The sequence below is a fragment of the Lytechinus variegatus genome, chromosome 3 (assembly GCF_018143015.1).
Source record: "Lytechinus variegatus isolate NC3 chromosome 3, Lvar_3.0, whole genome shotgun sequence".
Classification (NCBI taxonomy): Eukaryota; Metazoa; Echinodermata; class Echinoidea; order Temnopleuroida; family Toxopneustidae; genus Lytechinus; species Lytechinus variegatus.
The window spans coordinates 41,055,265-41,069,191 of record NC_054742.1 but is presented as its reverse complement, the minus strand read 5'-3'; the positions used below and the strand labels follow the sequence as shown (position 1 = coordinate 41,069,191).

At 37.3% G+C, this 13,927-nt stretch overlaps 1 protein-coding gene across 3 annotated transcripts in view; it reads left to right on the top strand.

Moving 5' to 3' along the window:
• LOC121411034 (ATP-binding cassette sub-family C member 9-like) overlaps positions 1-13,927 on the top strand; it is a 43,717-nt gene that overhangs the window by 8,807 nt on the left and 20,983 nt on the right. For 2 of the 3 annotated variants that reach the window (XM_041603502.1, XM_041603500.1), the window contains exons 1-7: positions 9,577-9,755; positions 10,031-10,641; positions 10,898-11,140; positions 11,528-11,719; positions 11,983-12,138; positions 13,265-13,420; positions 13,626-13,760. In XM_041603502.1, the coding sequence (XP_041459436.1) occupies positions 10,045-10,641; positions 10,898-11,140; positions 11,528-11,719; positions 11,983-12,138; positions 13,265-13,420; positions 13,626-13,760 (1,479 nt within the window). In that variant the 5' untranslated portion in view covers positions 9,577-9,755; positions 10,031-10,044. Of the gene's footprint in view, positions 1-9,576; positions 9,756-10,030; positions 10,642-10,897; positions 11,141-11,527; positions 11,720-11,982; positions 12,139-13,264; positions 13,421-13,625; positions 13,761-13,927 lie in introns of those variants that run through there. The other variant, XM_041603501.1, reaches the window with a different exon arrangement.

Below are 13,927 nucleotides of genomic sequence, written 5' to 3'. Positions count from 1 at the left end.
AACTTTGATCTCAATATTTTGCCAACATCATTCAAATTCGAATTCAATAGGAAGATATGTAGTCAAGATTCTAAAACGTAGATTTCCGACGAGGAAAAACAAATCATTAATGTTAGTCAAGAGTTCGTAGTAAAATATTAACCTAAGTGATGTTAACCTATGTTAGCCGGGGTAATATAGGAGCGCCTTGAGCACATATTAACCCTGAAAGGACTAGGATATTATTTGAGATGTATCGAGGACTGGGGGCGTGATGCCTCCCCCTTCTGGGGGGCATTTCATCAACATATTTTTGTCCGACAAGTTGTCAGATCTGACAACTTTTCTGGATTTTGATTGGCTGAGAAGCACTGTTACTATGGTAACTGTCGGATAAAATGTGTTTCATTTTTTAATCAGATTCGTTTTAATTCGTTTTATGAGTTGCTTAATGGTAATTTCTAAATGGAGGCTTCTAATATTATACCTAACGAAATAGATGCTCTTATATACTAATACATTTCATAACCCAGGCATTGGAATGGATTATTGGTTTTCGTAAACCCATGAGTTACAGTCGCCAATACCTTCTGCGCTCCGAAGTCTGATTCATCTATTGATTACTCTTAAAACAATAAATACTTCAAGCGGAAAATTTTAAGACTGGGCTTTCCATCATGATAATCTTAAAATGTGATTTTATAAGCGACATATTGATTACCGATGTATTTGAGTTTTGCCAAAGTATATGATGTGTGATATTAATTGGTAATTTCAGCATATCATATTCAATATTTCGTACAATACGGTATTTTAAAGCTTATACCCTAAACTCCCGCGCGTCACGAATATAAAAACAGAAGAATCTTAAATAAGGATTATATTTATACGTATTTTAAAACAAATTGAATAATTAAATGGATTCTTTTTAAACAGTTCATATTCTTCGAACATATTGTAATGAAGTTAAAAGGATGTTTTAGAAAATGATAAAATGGATTCTATTGAAATGGTTGGTTGAGCGCACGCACACGATCGAAAATCAGGAATTGTATAATTTACAACCTAGTAGATGACGCGGAAACGTCTCTCTTCCATCGACGCTCAGGTAAAATCAGATATTACTTCGTGTCATTGGAAATCAAAAGATTTATTTTCATTGCCTAATACCCGATTTAGCTATGATCTCTTATGAAATAACAAACGAAACTAAAAATACATATATGTGGATAGCATGTGAAGGGAAACAAATGACTTGAATGTTTCATCTTATTTCGTATGAGACTTACTGGAAAAAGGTATTTAATAACGGACACAGAAACTTATACATCACCTTAAGTTCACAGAGATCGTAGCATCTAGACAACATGCTATGTCATCGGTTGCTTTCCATAATTGGAATACGACCTCTAATTTAATGTGTGCATAGCGCACGCACCCCCCCCCCCAACAAAAATAGACCGACTTCACAAAATTATTAGTTTGTCTTTTGTAAATGTGCGACCTGTGCAACGTTAATTTTGAAAAGATTAATGGCCATGCCCTCTATCAAGAAAACAACTTCTACATGTACTTTGTTCTGAAATGTGGCAGACAGACAATTTACACACGCGTTCCTACGTTAATTGTGTCTAAAAGAGCCATTGTACACAACGTATTTCAAATCTAACGTGGGGTTTTCTACTTCTCCATAAGCATTTAAAAGTTCGACGCAGAGTACAGCTTGTCTGTTAATAGGGGAGTTTACATGTTTATGGCATAGTTAATTTCGGAGAGTTATGACGGTGTATAGCTCATTATTGCATCAGGTAACGTTCTTAATCATTAAATTAGAGCAATCGTCTCTCGTTGCATTGTATTCCCAATTCGATTAGACATTTTCAAATAATTAATGAATATTTTAACGCCGAATAGCCATTCAATCAAGGTTCTACATTCACTTAGAATTTTGACATGAGATATCTTGGTTTAACTTGCTCGACAGGACCGCAAAAATAATCCATTCTAATTTATGGTCTATTATTATCAAAACTAAGATATATCCGAGGGGCTTTGATGTACCTGCCCTCGTCGACATGTACAGGTGTATTGTAATCATAAATAAGAGAAATGGGTTCTAATCTCCTCTTCTTTTCAAGGAACTACAAGCACATTTGACTGTAAGCATGCAAGTGTAAAACCATTTAGTATTCATATTGACAAAACACTCTTTGATCAATGTGTGACTGCATGCATGCAGAAGCGGAGTAATAGTTCTGATTTATATATTGGAATACTAATTAATCTTGCATGTGTATCATAATTTGACACTAGGCTTGTTTAAAAGATCGTTTTAAATCAATTTATTTTGCTGCTGACAAAGGCATACGCTTTAAAGGTCAAAACTATTTGGACTCTGGGAAACCTTGGCATCTATCTAAGGGCCATGCAAAGATTAGACACTAATGTACAATAGAAGTTAAAGTGAAGGATATATAAATTCCAGATGATAGGAAAAACAAATTGATTTTTTGCAAGATTTTCTTTCGAAACCGAAAGAATTGTTTCAAGCAGATATACGATACAATTAACGACTGAAGGAAAAACAGGGACAACTGAATTGCAGTTTGCACCGGATTTCGTTATAGTTAGTCTAACCGGCCTTGACACGGTAAAAAAAATCGTAATTTGAATTATGATTCCAGTGAAGAAAATAGGCTAATGATGAATTTTTAGCACTTGTGAAACCAAACTGGAATCACGAACGCTAATCACAATCACGAATTCAAATTCTACTCCGGAAGTGATTTCCAGTTTCACTCAAATTACGGTACAAAATTTACGTGTGAAAGGCTTAATTGAACTCCAAAACATCTTTTTGGGGGCATAGTTTACGTGTCGTTTTAAGTACTTCTGTATAGAATACAAATGTCATGCACTCATCGTATCAGTGGAGTACTTTGATTGACAAGTACACTCTTAAAAATATTGGGTAAAAATGTTCCATGAGGGTAATTATGTATCCAACCAACATTGGGTATTTCTTTTGGGCATTTTTATTTATCCAGTGTGATGGGAATTTTGCCCATTCTAAAGTAATTTCTGCTTAATTTTTAACCTTACTGGACAATATGCTTCCCGCATTGGGTAAAATGCTGCCCCAAACTGGTTGGATACATAATTACCCTCGTGCTGGTTAAAATTTTGCCCAATATTTTTTACAGTGTAACCAAGGACACATACCGCCTTCGCCCGGGAATTCGAATTCAAATCACAGTTTTCGAGTGAGCGTGTGAAAGGTCCGATGATTCTAAAGAAGAATTGCAATCATTAATACAATGGTGATTCAAGATTCAGGGGAGCGTTTCATGAAAGGACTTGTCGGACGTTTTATCAGACAAGTCCTGTTTTATCCGACATTTACTATAGTGACAGTGCTTCTCAACCAATCAGAATCCAGGAAAGTTGTCAGATCTGACAACTTGTCGGACGAAAATATTGATGAAACGCCCCCCAGGTGTGAAAAGGCCCTAAGTCCTGGCAAATATGAGCATGCACCAAAACAACCTCACAAACAACTAATTAACGAATCGATTAAAGAATTATTCCATCTGTTCTTGTTCTGTCATCGTTAGCAAATTGGAAGTCAGGTTTGGTTTTGTTAATTTGTTTCATTATCCTGTAGTTTTGAAGTAAGCCTCTCCTCTCTCTCCTTTTCTCCAGTGTTGTCAGTTTTGGTTGAGCTAGTCTCTCTTCATATGGCAGATGCTGGATATTTGGAATAAGTTTGGTTACTCGACCTTCCACTTTTCCATAATCGTTTTGTCCTTTTCCATGTATGGACACCAAGCCTGCATGGCATAGTCTAGATATGGTCTCACAAGAGACTGGTATAATTGGAGGATGACTTCCTTAAAGGTGAAATTGCGTTTGAGCATACGATGGACCTATAATATCATGTTTGCACTGTTAGAAAATTTATCCTTAAAATAAAGAAGTTCCTGCAGCAGATTCTCGAGAACACCTGTAATCTTACAAGATTGCGTAATCTTACAGGAAATTTTCCCCCCTTTTAAACAGATCTGTGACTGTTAAATTACAGAAAAATTCATGTTTTATGAATTTACAGAATGTTTCTGTTATTACTTTCTGCAAAATCTTCTTTTTTTCTGTAAAATCAGGGGTTTTTTTTAACAGTGTGCTGCAGCAAACTGGAGGCTACTTTCAAGGATTTGTGAGCAAGCGCTCCCGGATCCTTCTGAGATCTATTTGAGCATGATGTTGCCCATTCTATATGTGAGGGTTGAGATTTCCAAAGCGTATTACTCCAGATTTTATTTTAATCTACATTCTATCTCATTTGCCATGTATTTTTCCATCGTTGAAGGTGATCTATGGATTTTGCATATTTCCTCTATCGACATTTTGAATTTGATGGATTAGTTTTTTATCATTAGCAATTTTACTGACGATTGCGTCATTGGCAAGCTAATTTTCCATATTGTTCATGTGATATGAGGAAGCATAGGGATTGTTGCACCACAAATTGTAATCCCTGACAATTGGATGACATTTTGTACAATAACTGACACCACAAAATGTCACCCCTGCACAAATTGTCGCCTAATTCAGGCGACAATTTGTGGAGGAGGGGACATCACAATTTGTCGCCCCATTTCACTTAACACTTGACTTACTTGAACACACACGCAAGAACACCAAACATTTAATAGGTCATGTAGATTTCGTAAAAATAAAATATGATGTTTCTCCGGATGTGTGAGTTAATTAACAACACATTGAGTGAAACTGATGGTGGCATCCTACGTTTGAGACTGATTTTGGACTACTTTTAAACGGTTTTGAGACGATTTTGAAACTAGTTGCAGAGACTTCTTCCAAGGCCCCACGACGTTTCATTAGTCTCGGGAATCTCAAAATAGTCACAAATCCGTCTCAGTGACGTCTCTAATACTTTTTTCCCCGTCACGAATACGATACTTTTCGTTTCCGTCGCAGAGACGTTCCCAAAATTTGTTCCGTCCTGGAGACGTCTTTTAAACGGATTTAGGACTACTTTGATACGGTGTCCTCTTCGTCTCACATCACATAGTCTGATTCCATTTTGTCTATAACCAGTCGGTCCAACTACCTTTGGTCTATGTACCACTTTGCCTATTCGCGTTTCGTCTAATGCCCATTTCTTTTACCGTCCATTTGATCTATCACCTCTTAGTCGCTCTCAAGAACAAACTGGTAATAGCCTATACAGTGCGTATCAAAAAAAAGTTTACACTTTGAAAAAGCCCTGGGAATTAAAAAATATACAACATGTGGATAATTTTTTCACATATAATCTTGGGTTTGGGTCTCATCTATCCAATGAAAGTAAATTTTTTGACAGAATGTTACACTTGAGTGAGCACTGTCCATTTTTGTAAAGCTCGCAGAAATATGTTTGCGCAGAAATGCTCGTTTTCATGCTGTGTCAAGGGGAAAGGGCGAAATCAAACTTACCCTGTGATACATTTCTCATACATTTCCCTTGCACTTTTAGTCAATTGTAATAAAACGGATACATTCAAGCATTTTGTAACAATTTTGCCACCGAAATAGAAATTTCAACACTTAGTAAGCACAACCTTTACCCTTTCTGTGCCAGCTGGATCTGAGGACATAACTGAATCTGAACAAAACTTTATATCAGACATTTCCAGAATTTTTTCGCTAAGTTTTTATCATTTGAAGTGGATTTACGTTTCATTTTTCACTTAATACTTGTTTCTCCACACTTTTCACAAGCTTAACAATGATAAACAAAACGAAAATCAAGCCTAAGCCATTTCATGTAAATCACAGCTCAGTGTAAAGAAAATATCGTCACGATGGCCTCGGTGTGTGGGGAGTGGGGTGGGGCGCAATGCACTCTTCGAAGTGTTTTTGGCAAGGAAACAAATTGAAAAAGGTAAAAGATATCTTCAAGTCAATTTTACTAGCTAAATTCCATGTGTTCTTCATGATTTAGGTCTACTTTTATTCGCATAACTTTTTCAAAGTTCTGCGCAAATAATTTTTCACCAACTTTTCAAAAGTAAGTGGTGCTCACTCAAACGGAAATATTTTTTTCGACAGTTACATCGTCATTTGCTTAAATGGACCTGTAACAATGTTAAAATGTGGAAAAATCTTCAGGATATTACAAATGCATAATTTTACAGGACTTTTTCTAGTGTAAACTTTTTTTCATTTGGGTATTACAGGAAAATACGATTAGACCATTTGGCTATTAGACGAATTGGTCATTAGACCAATTGCAAATTAGACAAAATTATTAGTAGACCAAATGGGTTAAGCCTATGTGTTTTTAGGCAAACGAAGAATTATTCCAACTGTTGTTAGACCAAGTGGATAAAAAGGGAATTTTACACGGGCTCTGCTGCTGTTCTCTATATCATCCTCCCCAAAGGTAAATTGCCAGTTTGTGTAAACCCAATTTGACTAATGGCCGTTTAGCCTAATCCCATACATGGTCTAATTCCATTCGTCTACAATCAGTTTACCTTTTGGTTTAATTGTCATATTGCCTATTTACCATTTCGTCTAATTTCCATTTGGTCTAATTTGGTAATTCTATTTGGTTTAATATCTAATTGGTCTAACACCACTTGGTTAATTCTAGCTGTCACAGACTGAAAATATTCATTTTGGGATTTTTGACGAAAAGGCGATTAGACCATTGGCTATTATACCGAGTGGTCATGAGACCAAACAGGAATTCGACCAAGTCCCATACACAGGGCCAAGTGGAAGCTAGACCAAATGCTACTATAGCAGGTTGCTTTAGCTCATATGGTATTAGACGATCAGAGATTTTGACCAACTTTGACCATCAGAAACTTTAACCCCCCTATAAATTGTCGCGAGGCGACAATTTGTGCTGGGGTGACCATTTGTGGTGCAACATGGTTGACAGTTTGTGGTGTCAGTTTTTGCACAGATTGTCGCGGGGTGACAATTTGTGGTGCAGCAGGGGTCCTGGAACTGATCCTTTCACCACAGAACTAGTTGTCACCAGCATGATTTGCTATCTGGGTGACAACTATCTGTTTCCTTTATTTAAGCCAGGCTGAGATCATAGAGGGCCATCTATTCCATGGGCTTTGATTTTTTTTCACTAGTCGTATGTGTGGGACGGTATCAAATGATTTAGCTAGGTCAAGATATACCACATCTACTGGTTTGGATACTTTCGCTATTGTCATGTATTTTTCGTTATAACTGTGCCATTTTCGTATTAATTTCGGGAAGTCATGATTCAAAATGCATTTGTTTTTAATTGCTTTATATTCTCATTTAGTTAGTTAACATAATCAACAGCATTTTGGTTACCTATTACGAGACTGCTTGAATCCATGTTTCATATCAGTAGGCATTGTGGTATGTATGTCCTGGAAAAGCGGGCACTAGGGTCGTCTGCACCAGCACCAGCCCGAGTTTTTAAATAATCGTGCTATTTCTGATCCGGCAAATTATCCCGATCTTAGCAATATCGAGATTAAGACGCAATCATCGCGATAGATCGCTGGATTAATCTCGAGCTTGCAATCCTAACCGCCCTTTCACACGGTAAAAAAAGTAATTTGAATGATTCCAGTGAATGAGGCTAATGATGAAATTTTAGCAAGTGTGAAACCAAACTGAATCACGAACGCTAATCACAATTACGAATTCAAATCCTACTCTGGAGGTGAAATTCCAGTTAATTTGTAATCAAATTACGGTAAGAATTTTTCGTGTGAAAGATCCGATGATTCTAAAGACGAATCGTAATCATCATTACAATGATGATTCGAGATTCACGTGTGAAAAGGCTCTATATATGTCAACTGAAAATTATTTGCAAACTGGCGCGCTATTTTGCAAACAATCTTGAGTGGACTCCGTTACAAATAATCTCGAAATTGTTCAGATCGGGATAATTCGTCGGTTCAGAAATCTCGCAACTCGGGCTGGTACAGACGGCCCTAATTCTTGCCGAAGGGATGTAATTCCCGGATGTAAATTCGCATACCCGTGACAGTTTCGATTTCGACTTACCTAGCCGAGGTCATAAACAATAATAACGTATGTATTTTACTCACATAGATAAAATATCATATGCATTGATAGCTACGATCCCAAGCATTATTGAATATTGAACCGCGTTTGAATGAAGGCCTGTATTCCCTTATTTGGACACCGTGATGCAACCGCCTCATAATGTATCTTAAACTCGGTCGCTCTATTCACTCATTGGAACATATATATTTCGTTTCTCAAACATAACCAAGTACCTTTTTTAATTTAGAAAGAAATATGCGGTAAATCCGATAATGAAAAAAATATAGTTAATATCGGAAGTCTTCCCCTCTCCTCGATTCCTCTTTCGAAGATAACCCTGAGTTATTAAACTTTGTGAATTTCAGCTCATTGCTAGGGCTACCCATCCTTCACAATCCTTCACCAACCCAACACCTTCCTGACTTAAATTAGTCAATCGGATCTACAGAAACACATTTATTTTACAACTAACTATATCCAAACTATATCTTTATGTCGAATTCGAACATTTATTTCCCTATTTTTGGTGTTTACTCCAAAAACATGAATTGGGTTTCTTGTAAATATTGGAATCAAAATTAAAATTGCATTACAAAATCATTACTCACTTTTAAAAGTCGTGGGAAAGCAAAATCATGCCACAGTGAATAAAGGTAGGTGGTAAATCGTATCCTCATTGAAATTGAAATATTTTTATGAATTGAATCTTTAAAAATGTGACATTGTACGTAGTTTGTGTATTGTAAATCAAGGGAAGAATCGAAACTAACTTATAAGGTGCCGTGGCCGAGTGGTGTAAGGCGCCTGGCTATACATGGAAAGTCCGGGGTTCAATCCCCGGCCGCGGCACCTAAGCCCGTAAGTGAGCAAGTCATTTAATCTACAACTACAATGCTCCTTTATCCTGCTTTCAAAGAAATGGAAATGCTATATGCATTATTGGTAATTAGATGTGCATTTGGTTTTAAAAAAATAAATAAAATAACAAAATAACAAAATGACTTTACATAATGTGCATGCGGTCAAATTACAACATCTTGGAATAGTGATTAATAACTCCCGATTCCCCACATCCGCTTTATTTTCTTTTCATTTCTTTTACACTTCTACTATTTTCTTATTGTTTATATTGTTACTTTAGCTCTTTTACTTTTATTTGTTGTACCAATTTATCCCAGTGCATGTGATTGTATTTTAAAGGACGTGAAATGGATTAATTGGATTGAATTTCGTACGCGTTGTTTGCCCGATTAAGCTTGCCATTTGAGTCGAATTCCCCTTTCAATATTTGACAATAGCATATGTATTTACAGTTTTTATAAAAATAAGTATAAATTAGCCCGTTCATAGTCAAAAGCTAATACGTTCTAACTACGTTTGACAAGAAACCATTTTTATATCTTAACATCTATAGACTTCGGACCGAAATCTTGCAACATAATCGTCCCTCCACTGTAATACATTATAAACGCTCACGCGAGTAAATTTTGAGCGTTGTTTGAGGACAAAGTTCTTCACGCTAAAGGATGTTGCAAACTGTTGCAGAGGTTGTCATTTATTTCAGGTAGAAGGTTATAATTTAACATACTTATTTCTGGATTTCATGCGAAATGTACAATGGGAGCCGATTAGATTCTGGAAACACATTCTTCCTGTGTAACGTCCTGGGTATTGTCGATTTAGTTTGGATATAAACGGTAAGAAAATGTTGTTTTAAAATGTTTGAATGTAGTATATACTGATTGTCTAAATGTACACACTGTTAAATTGGTATCGTTTTGTTTGCTCGTCGTTTTTTTTTCCTTTAGGAAAATGTCGACCCATCCTACCTTCATGGCTGGCCTTTTTCTGGTCCCCTTACTGAGGGTCCTCAGTATTTTTTTTACAAATGAAATCCTAGATCCATGCGGCCAGGTGGTAGACGTTATTTACATCATATTATTATTTTTTTTTGCTTGATCTGTGTCTGTAGAAAACAAAGAAAAGATGTCTTCAGAGCATGTGCATTGGTTCTGTGGAATAAACACAACATTGGTCCAGGAAGCTGATTTCATCAATAGCACGTGCAAAGTGAACGGGACCATCGTCGCATCTCAATTTGCCTTCAGCATCATCTTTATCATCACACCCATCTTCCTGAAATGCTTCACGTCATACGGCAAGCTCCCGCCATCTCCATATGTATTCCGACTGCCAGGCCATTCCTTGAGATGGATCCTTACCTTTGTATACATTGTACTTGCCATTGCCATGATTGGGGAGGGAATACTCACCAACAACAGCTACATCTCCTATGAGTTGTCAGGACAACCGCATCTCTACGTACCCGGTATATTTACGATTGTTGCGGTAGTTTCATCATTGGTGTACTATCACATGATGGAGAAGTGGAGGGCTAGGTCAATGATTTGGTTTCTCCTGGTGTACTGGATGTGGTCGATCATTATTTTTGTCATGAGATTAGTACAACTCAGCCTTGAAGGTCTCAACGACTGGCAGATCTGTGTCTACGACATCACCCTAGTTGTGGTTGTTCTTATAGGAGCTCTGTTTTTAAATGAACTCATACTCTTATACAGCTTGGTAAGACAGTCTTCTTGATATTTTGTTTTTTTAATATTGTTTTATTGACGATGGTTAACTTGTTTTATTCTGCAAAATATTTTCTACCTTTTCTTTACAATTTTGTATACCTCGTTCTTATCTAGTAACGTTTTCTTTCGGCAAATTGTACATTTTTGGTTTTGTAGATATCATTTGATTTTGTTTCATTTTGTTTGAGTTTGTGTTTACTCCTTTCATTTTGATCCTCCTATCCTTCGATCTATGATTCTGTCAGGCCTGTCATGGATGTGGTGATCCCCTGAACGCTCCCAAACACAAGGACACCCAGACGGCATTCATGAAATATCGCCATGACTATTCAACACTCCTGTCGTCCGTAACCTTTTGGTGGATGAATTGGTTGTTCATCTTAGGTTACAAGAAGACTATCGAGCCTACCGACCTTGGCAACATCCCAGAGGTCCACACGTCAGAATACAACCATTATCTTTTCAAGAAAAACTTTGAGAAAGAAAAGGTATGATTTTTGGTAGGCCTATAGGTGAATTTGATGAACTTTGTTTTTAAATCGGGGTATAATTTGCTCATTCATTTCTCTGAATGTTGAATGGCAACCCTGATATTACAATTATCAGCATTATCATTATTGGTATCATTAATGTTTTTGTGATGACATCTTTTTTGTCGGCCAAAGCACAATCTTACCCAAATATCGCCGTAACGCAGATGCTATAGTCTTAATTTCACGCATCATACTTGTGTTTTAGAAAGCTATTTGGAAATTGTCTCAGAACAATAGAGCAAAGAGATAAAGAGAAGGGCTTGGGATATGTTGTTCACTCTTCATCAAGAATGACGACTAGCCTCTATTGATGATTTTACTTTCCTTACTCCTAACTTCTAGGAACGGGCAGCGAGAAGCGGGAGAGAAATCAGTCTATATCGAGTTTACTTGGATACGTATTCATTTAAGATGCTGACTGGAGGACTGTTCAAACTTGCTGCAGACTGCTCTAATTATGTAGGACCATTGTGTATCAGTGCTATTATCATCTACGCAACCACCAAGATTAATGGGACACCCGAAGACGATAAGGTATCAAACATTGACCAAGATCTACCAATAAATATACACGGTTATTTGATAACAAAAGTAATACAGAATGACCAAGATGCTTTGTACACCTTATGTTCCACGTATCTTCATGTTTTTTTTTTTTGGGGGGGGTATTTTGATATGTTAACTTTCCATGAATATTGTAAAGTAATGCGTATATCACTACACAATTATCTGTTTCATTCATTATTTTTCCCATTATTTTGTCACTTTTCTTGTTTTCAATCTGCTTACATTGGTAGGCTTTGCCCTCTTATACAACCGTTGGTGAATTTTTCTCCAATGGGTATGTCTTGGTAGGATGTATTTTCATTTCCGCCGTGATGAAAGGAATGTTCGATCAGTGTTACCAGTATCTATGTTTCATGGAAGGTCTTCATGTAAAGTCCGCTATTCAGGTGAGTGTAAGATAGATGCCAAGAGTAGATATTAATTTTGTGGACAACGAACGAGAGAAAGAAGAAGATCCCAGTAGCAGTAGTTGTGGTGGTGGTGTTGGTAGTAGTAGAAGTAATAGTAGTAGTAGTAGTAGTAGTAGTAGTAGTAGTAGTAGTAGTAGTAGTAGTAGTAGTAGTAGTAGTAGTAGTAGTAGTAGTAATAGTAGCAACATTAGCATTGTTATTTATAATAACTCTTATTTACCCAGTGTAGCCCCCCCCCCCCCTTCCGGGGTCGGAGGGACCGCATGCGTGTTCCCAAAATATCCGTGAAAGGGGAACTTTTTCGCGAGACAAGTACGGCCCGCGAATTGTAAAAAAGCGGTATATTATACTTTTCACCCGGAGATTTGTTTAAAAGGTTTTTCTCTCTCTCTCTCTCTCTTTCTTTGGACTCCTGATAACTTTCAAAAGGGGGTTATAAAACATCTTGAATATCATAGAAAATTGATCAAATTCCTGAAATTCCTGCCACTTTTGAAAGCTTGTCCTCCATCAGGACATCAAGGAACCTCTATTCTAATGACAGCTTACCTGGGATGAAGGAGGGGGGTGTCTGTCCTGAGATAGGGGGTTGGAATGAGAGCTCAACTGAAGGGGGGGGTATATTGAGCAGTGTTCCGGATTTAGGGGGGTCCCCAAGGCAGGAAAAGCCCGCGAAGGGGGTTCAGAAATTTTTGGCAGACATGAGATATGGGGTGCTTTCAAATGGAGAGAACGAGCATAGGCGTACCCTAAATAACAGATATTCTTCCCGCATAACATACATGTAACGTGCTATCTCCTCTTGCTGATAAGTCGAGCGCCTGACAAGAATGCAGAATATCAAATTGTTAGTTTTTGGTTTGACATGAAGTGGGCGCTCTACCACCGAGCCACCACGTCCGGTAATGATGGTGAATTGGTAGTCTGAGTACTGCAAGAAGTATAAATAGTGATAGCCGTATGTCATGTAAATACACATATCAAATGTATTTCACAAAGATATACTCATTTTACTGATCATAATGCAGATAACCCAAACCCTCAACGAATTATCCCATGTATCCAGACAATGTTTTCTCATTTAACCCTGTTTTGTTCATAGAGTATGGTGTATGAAAAGTCCCTTCGCCTGTCGACGTATGCGATGTCGGGTGGGATGATGACCATGGGGCAGGTCACCAATCACATGTCACTCGATGCCACCAATGTCCAACAATTCTTCAACTGGGCTAATGAGTTATGGACAATCCCAATAAAGGTATGCTTTCACACTTACACTTATTTACCCCTGCAAATAAACTTCTTTAATGTTTTTTATCAATAAGGGGACTGCTGCTAAAGCTATTTTTAGGATCTGAAACACATTTTGAGTGATTTTTTTATTTGTTTTGAAAATCTGGCTTGGCAATTTTCGTCCCTCTAGATAGTTTTCAAACTTTTTTTTCTATTTTTGTTGTCCACAGTTCGCTGTAACCTTGTATCTTCTGTATCTTGAGCTTGGAGTACCGTCATTGATTGGTGCTGCACTCCTTGTCTGTGTACTTCCGGTTCAACTAATTTTTGCCGGCTTCACGTCCAAGTATATCAAGCAAGTCTTGGTGAGTACAAACGCTGACTTCTTATTTAAGAATTAATCATAAGCGAGAAAACAAATAAAGGAAAATGTGTGAGAAACAATGCGAGAGAAGATGCGGGAAATTAGTATAAAAAAGAGAGAGGGTATGTAGATATAAATATAAATGAGAGGAGGGGAAGATGGAGAGAG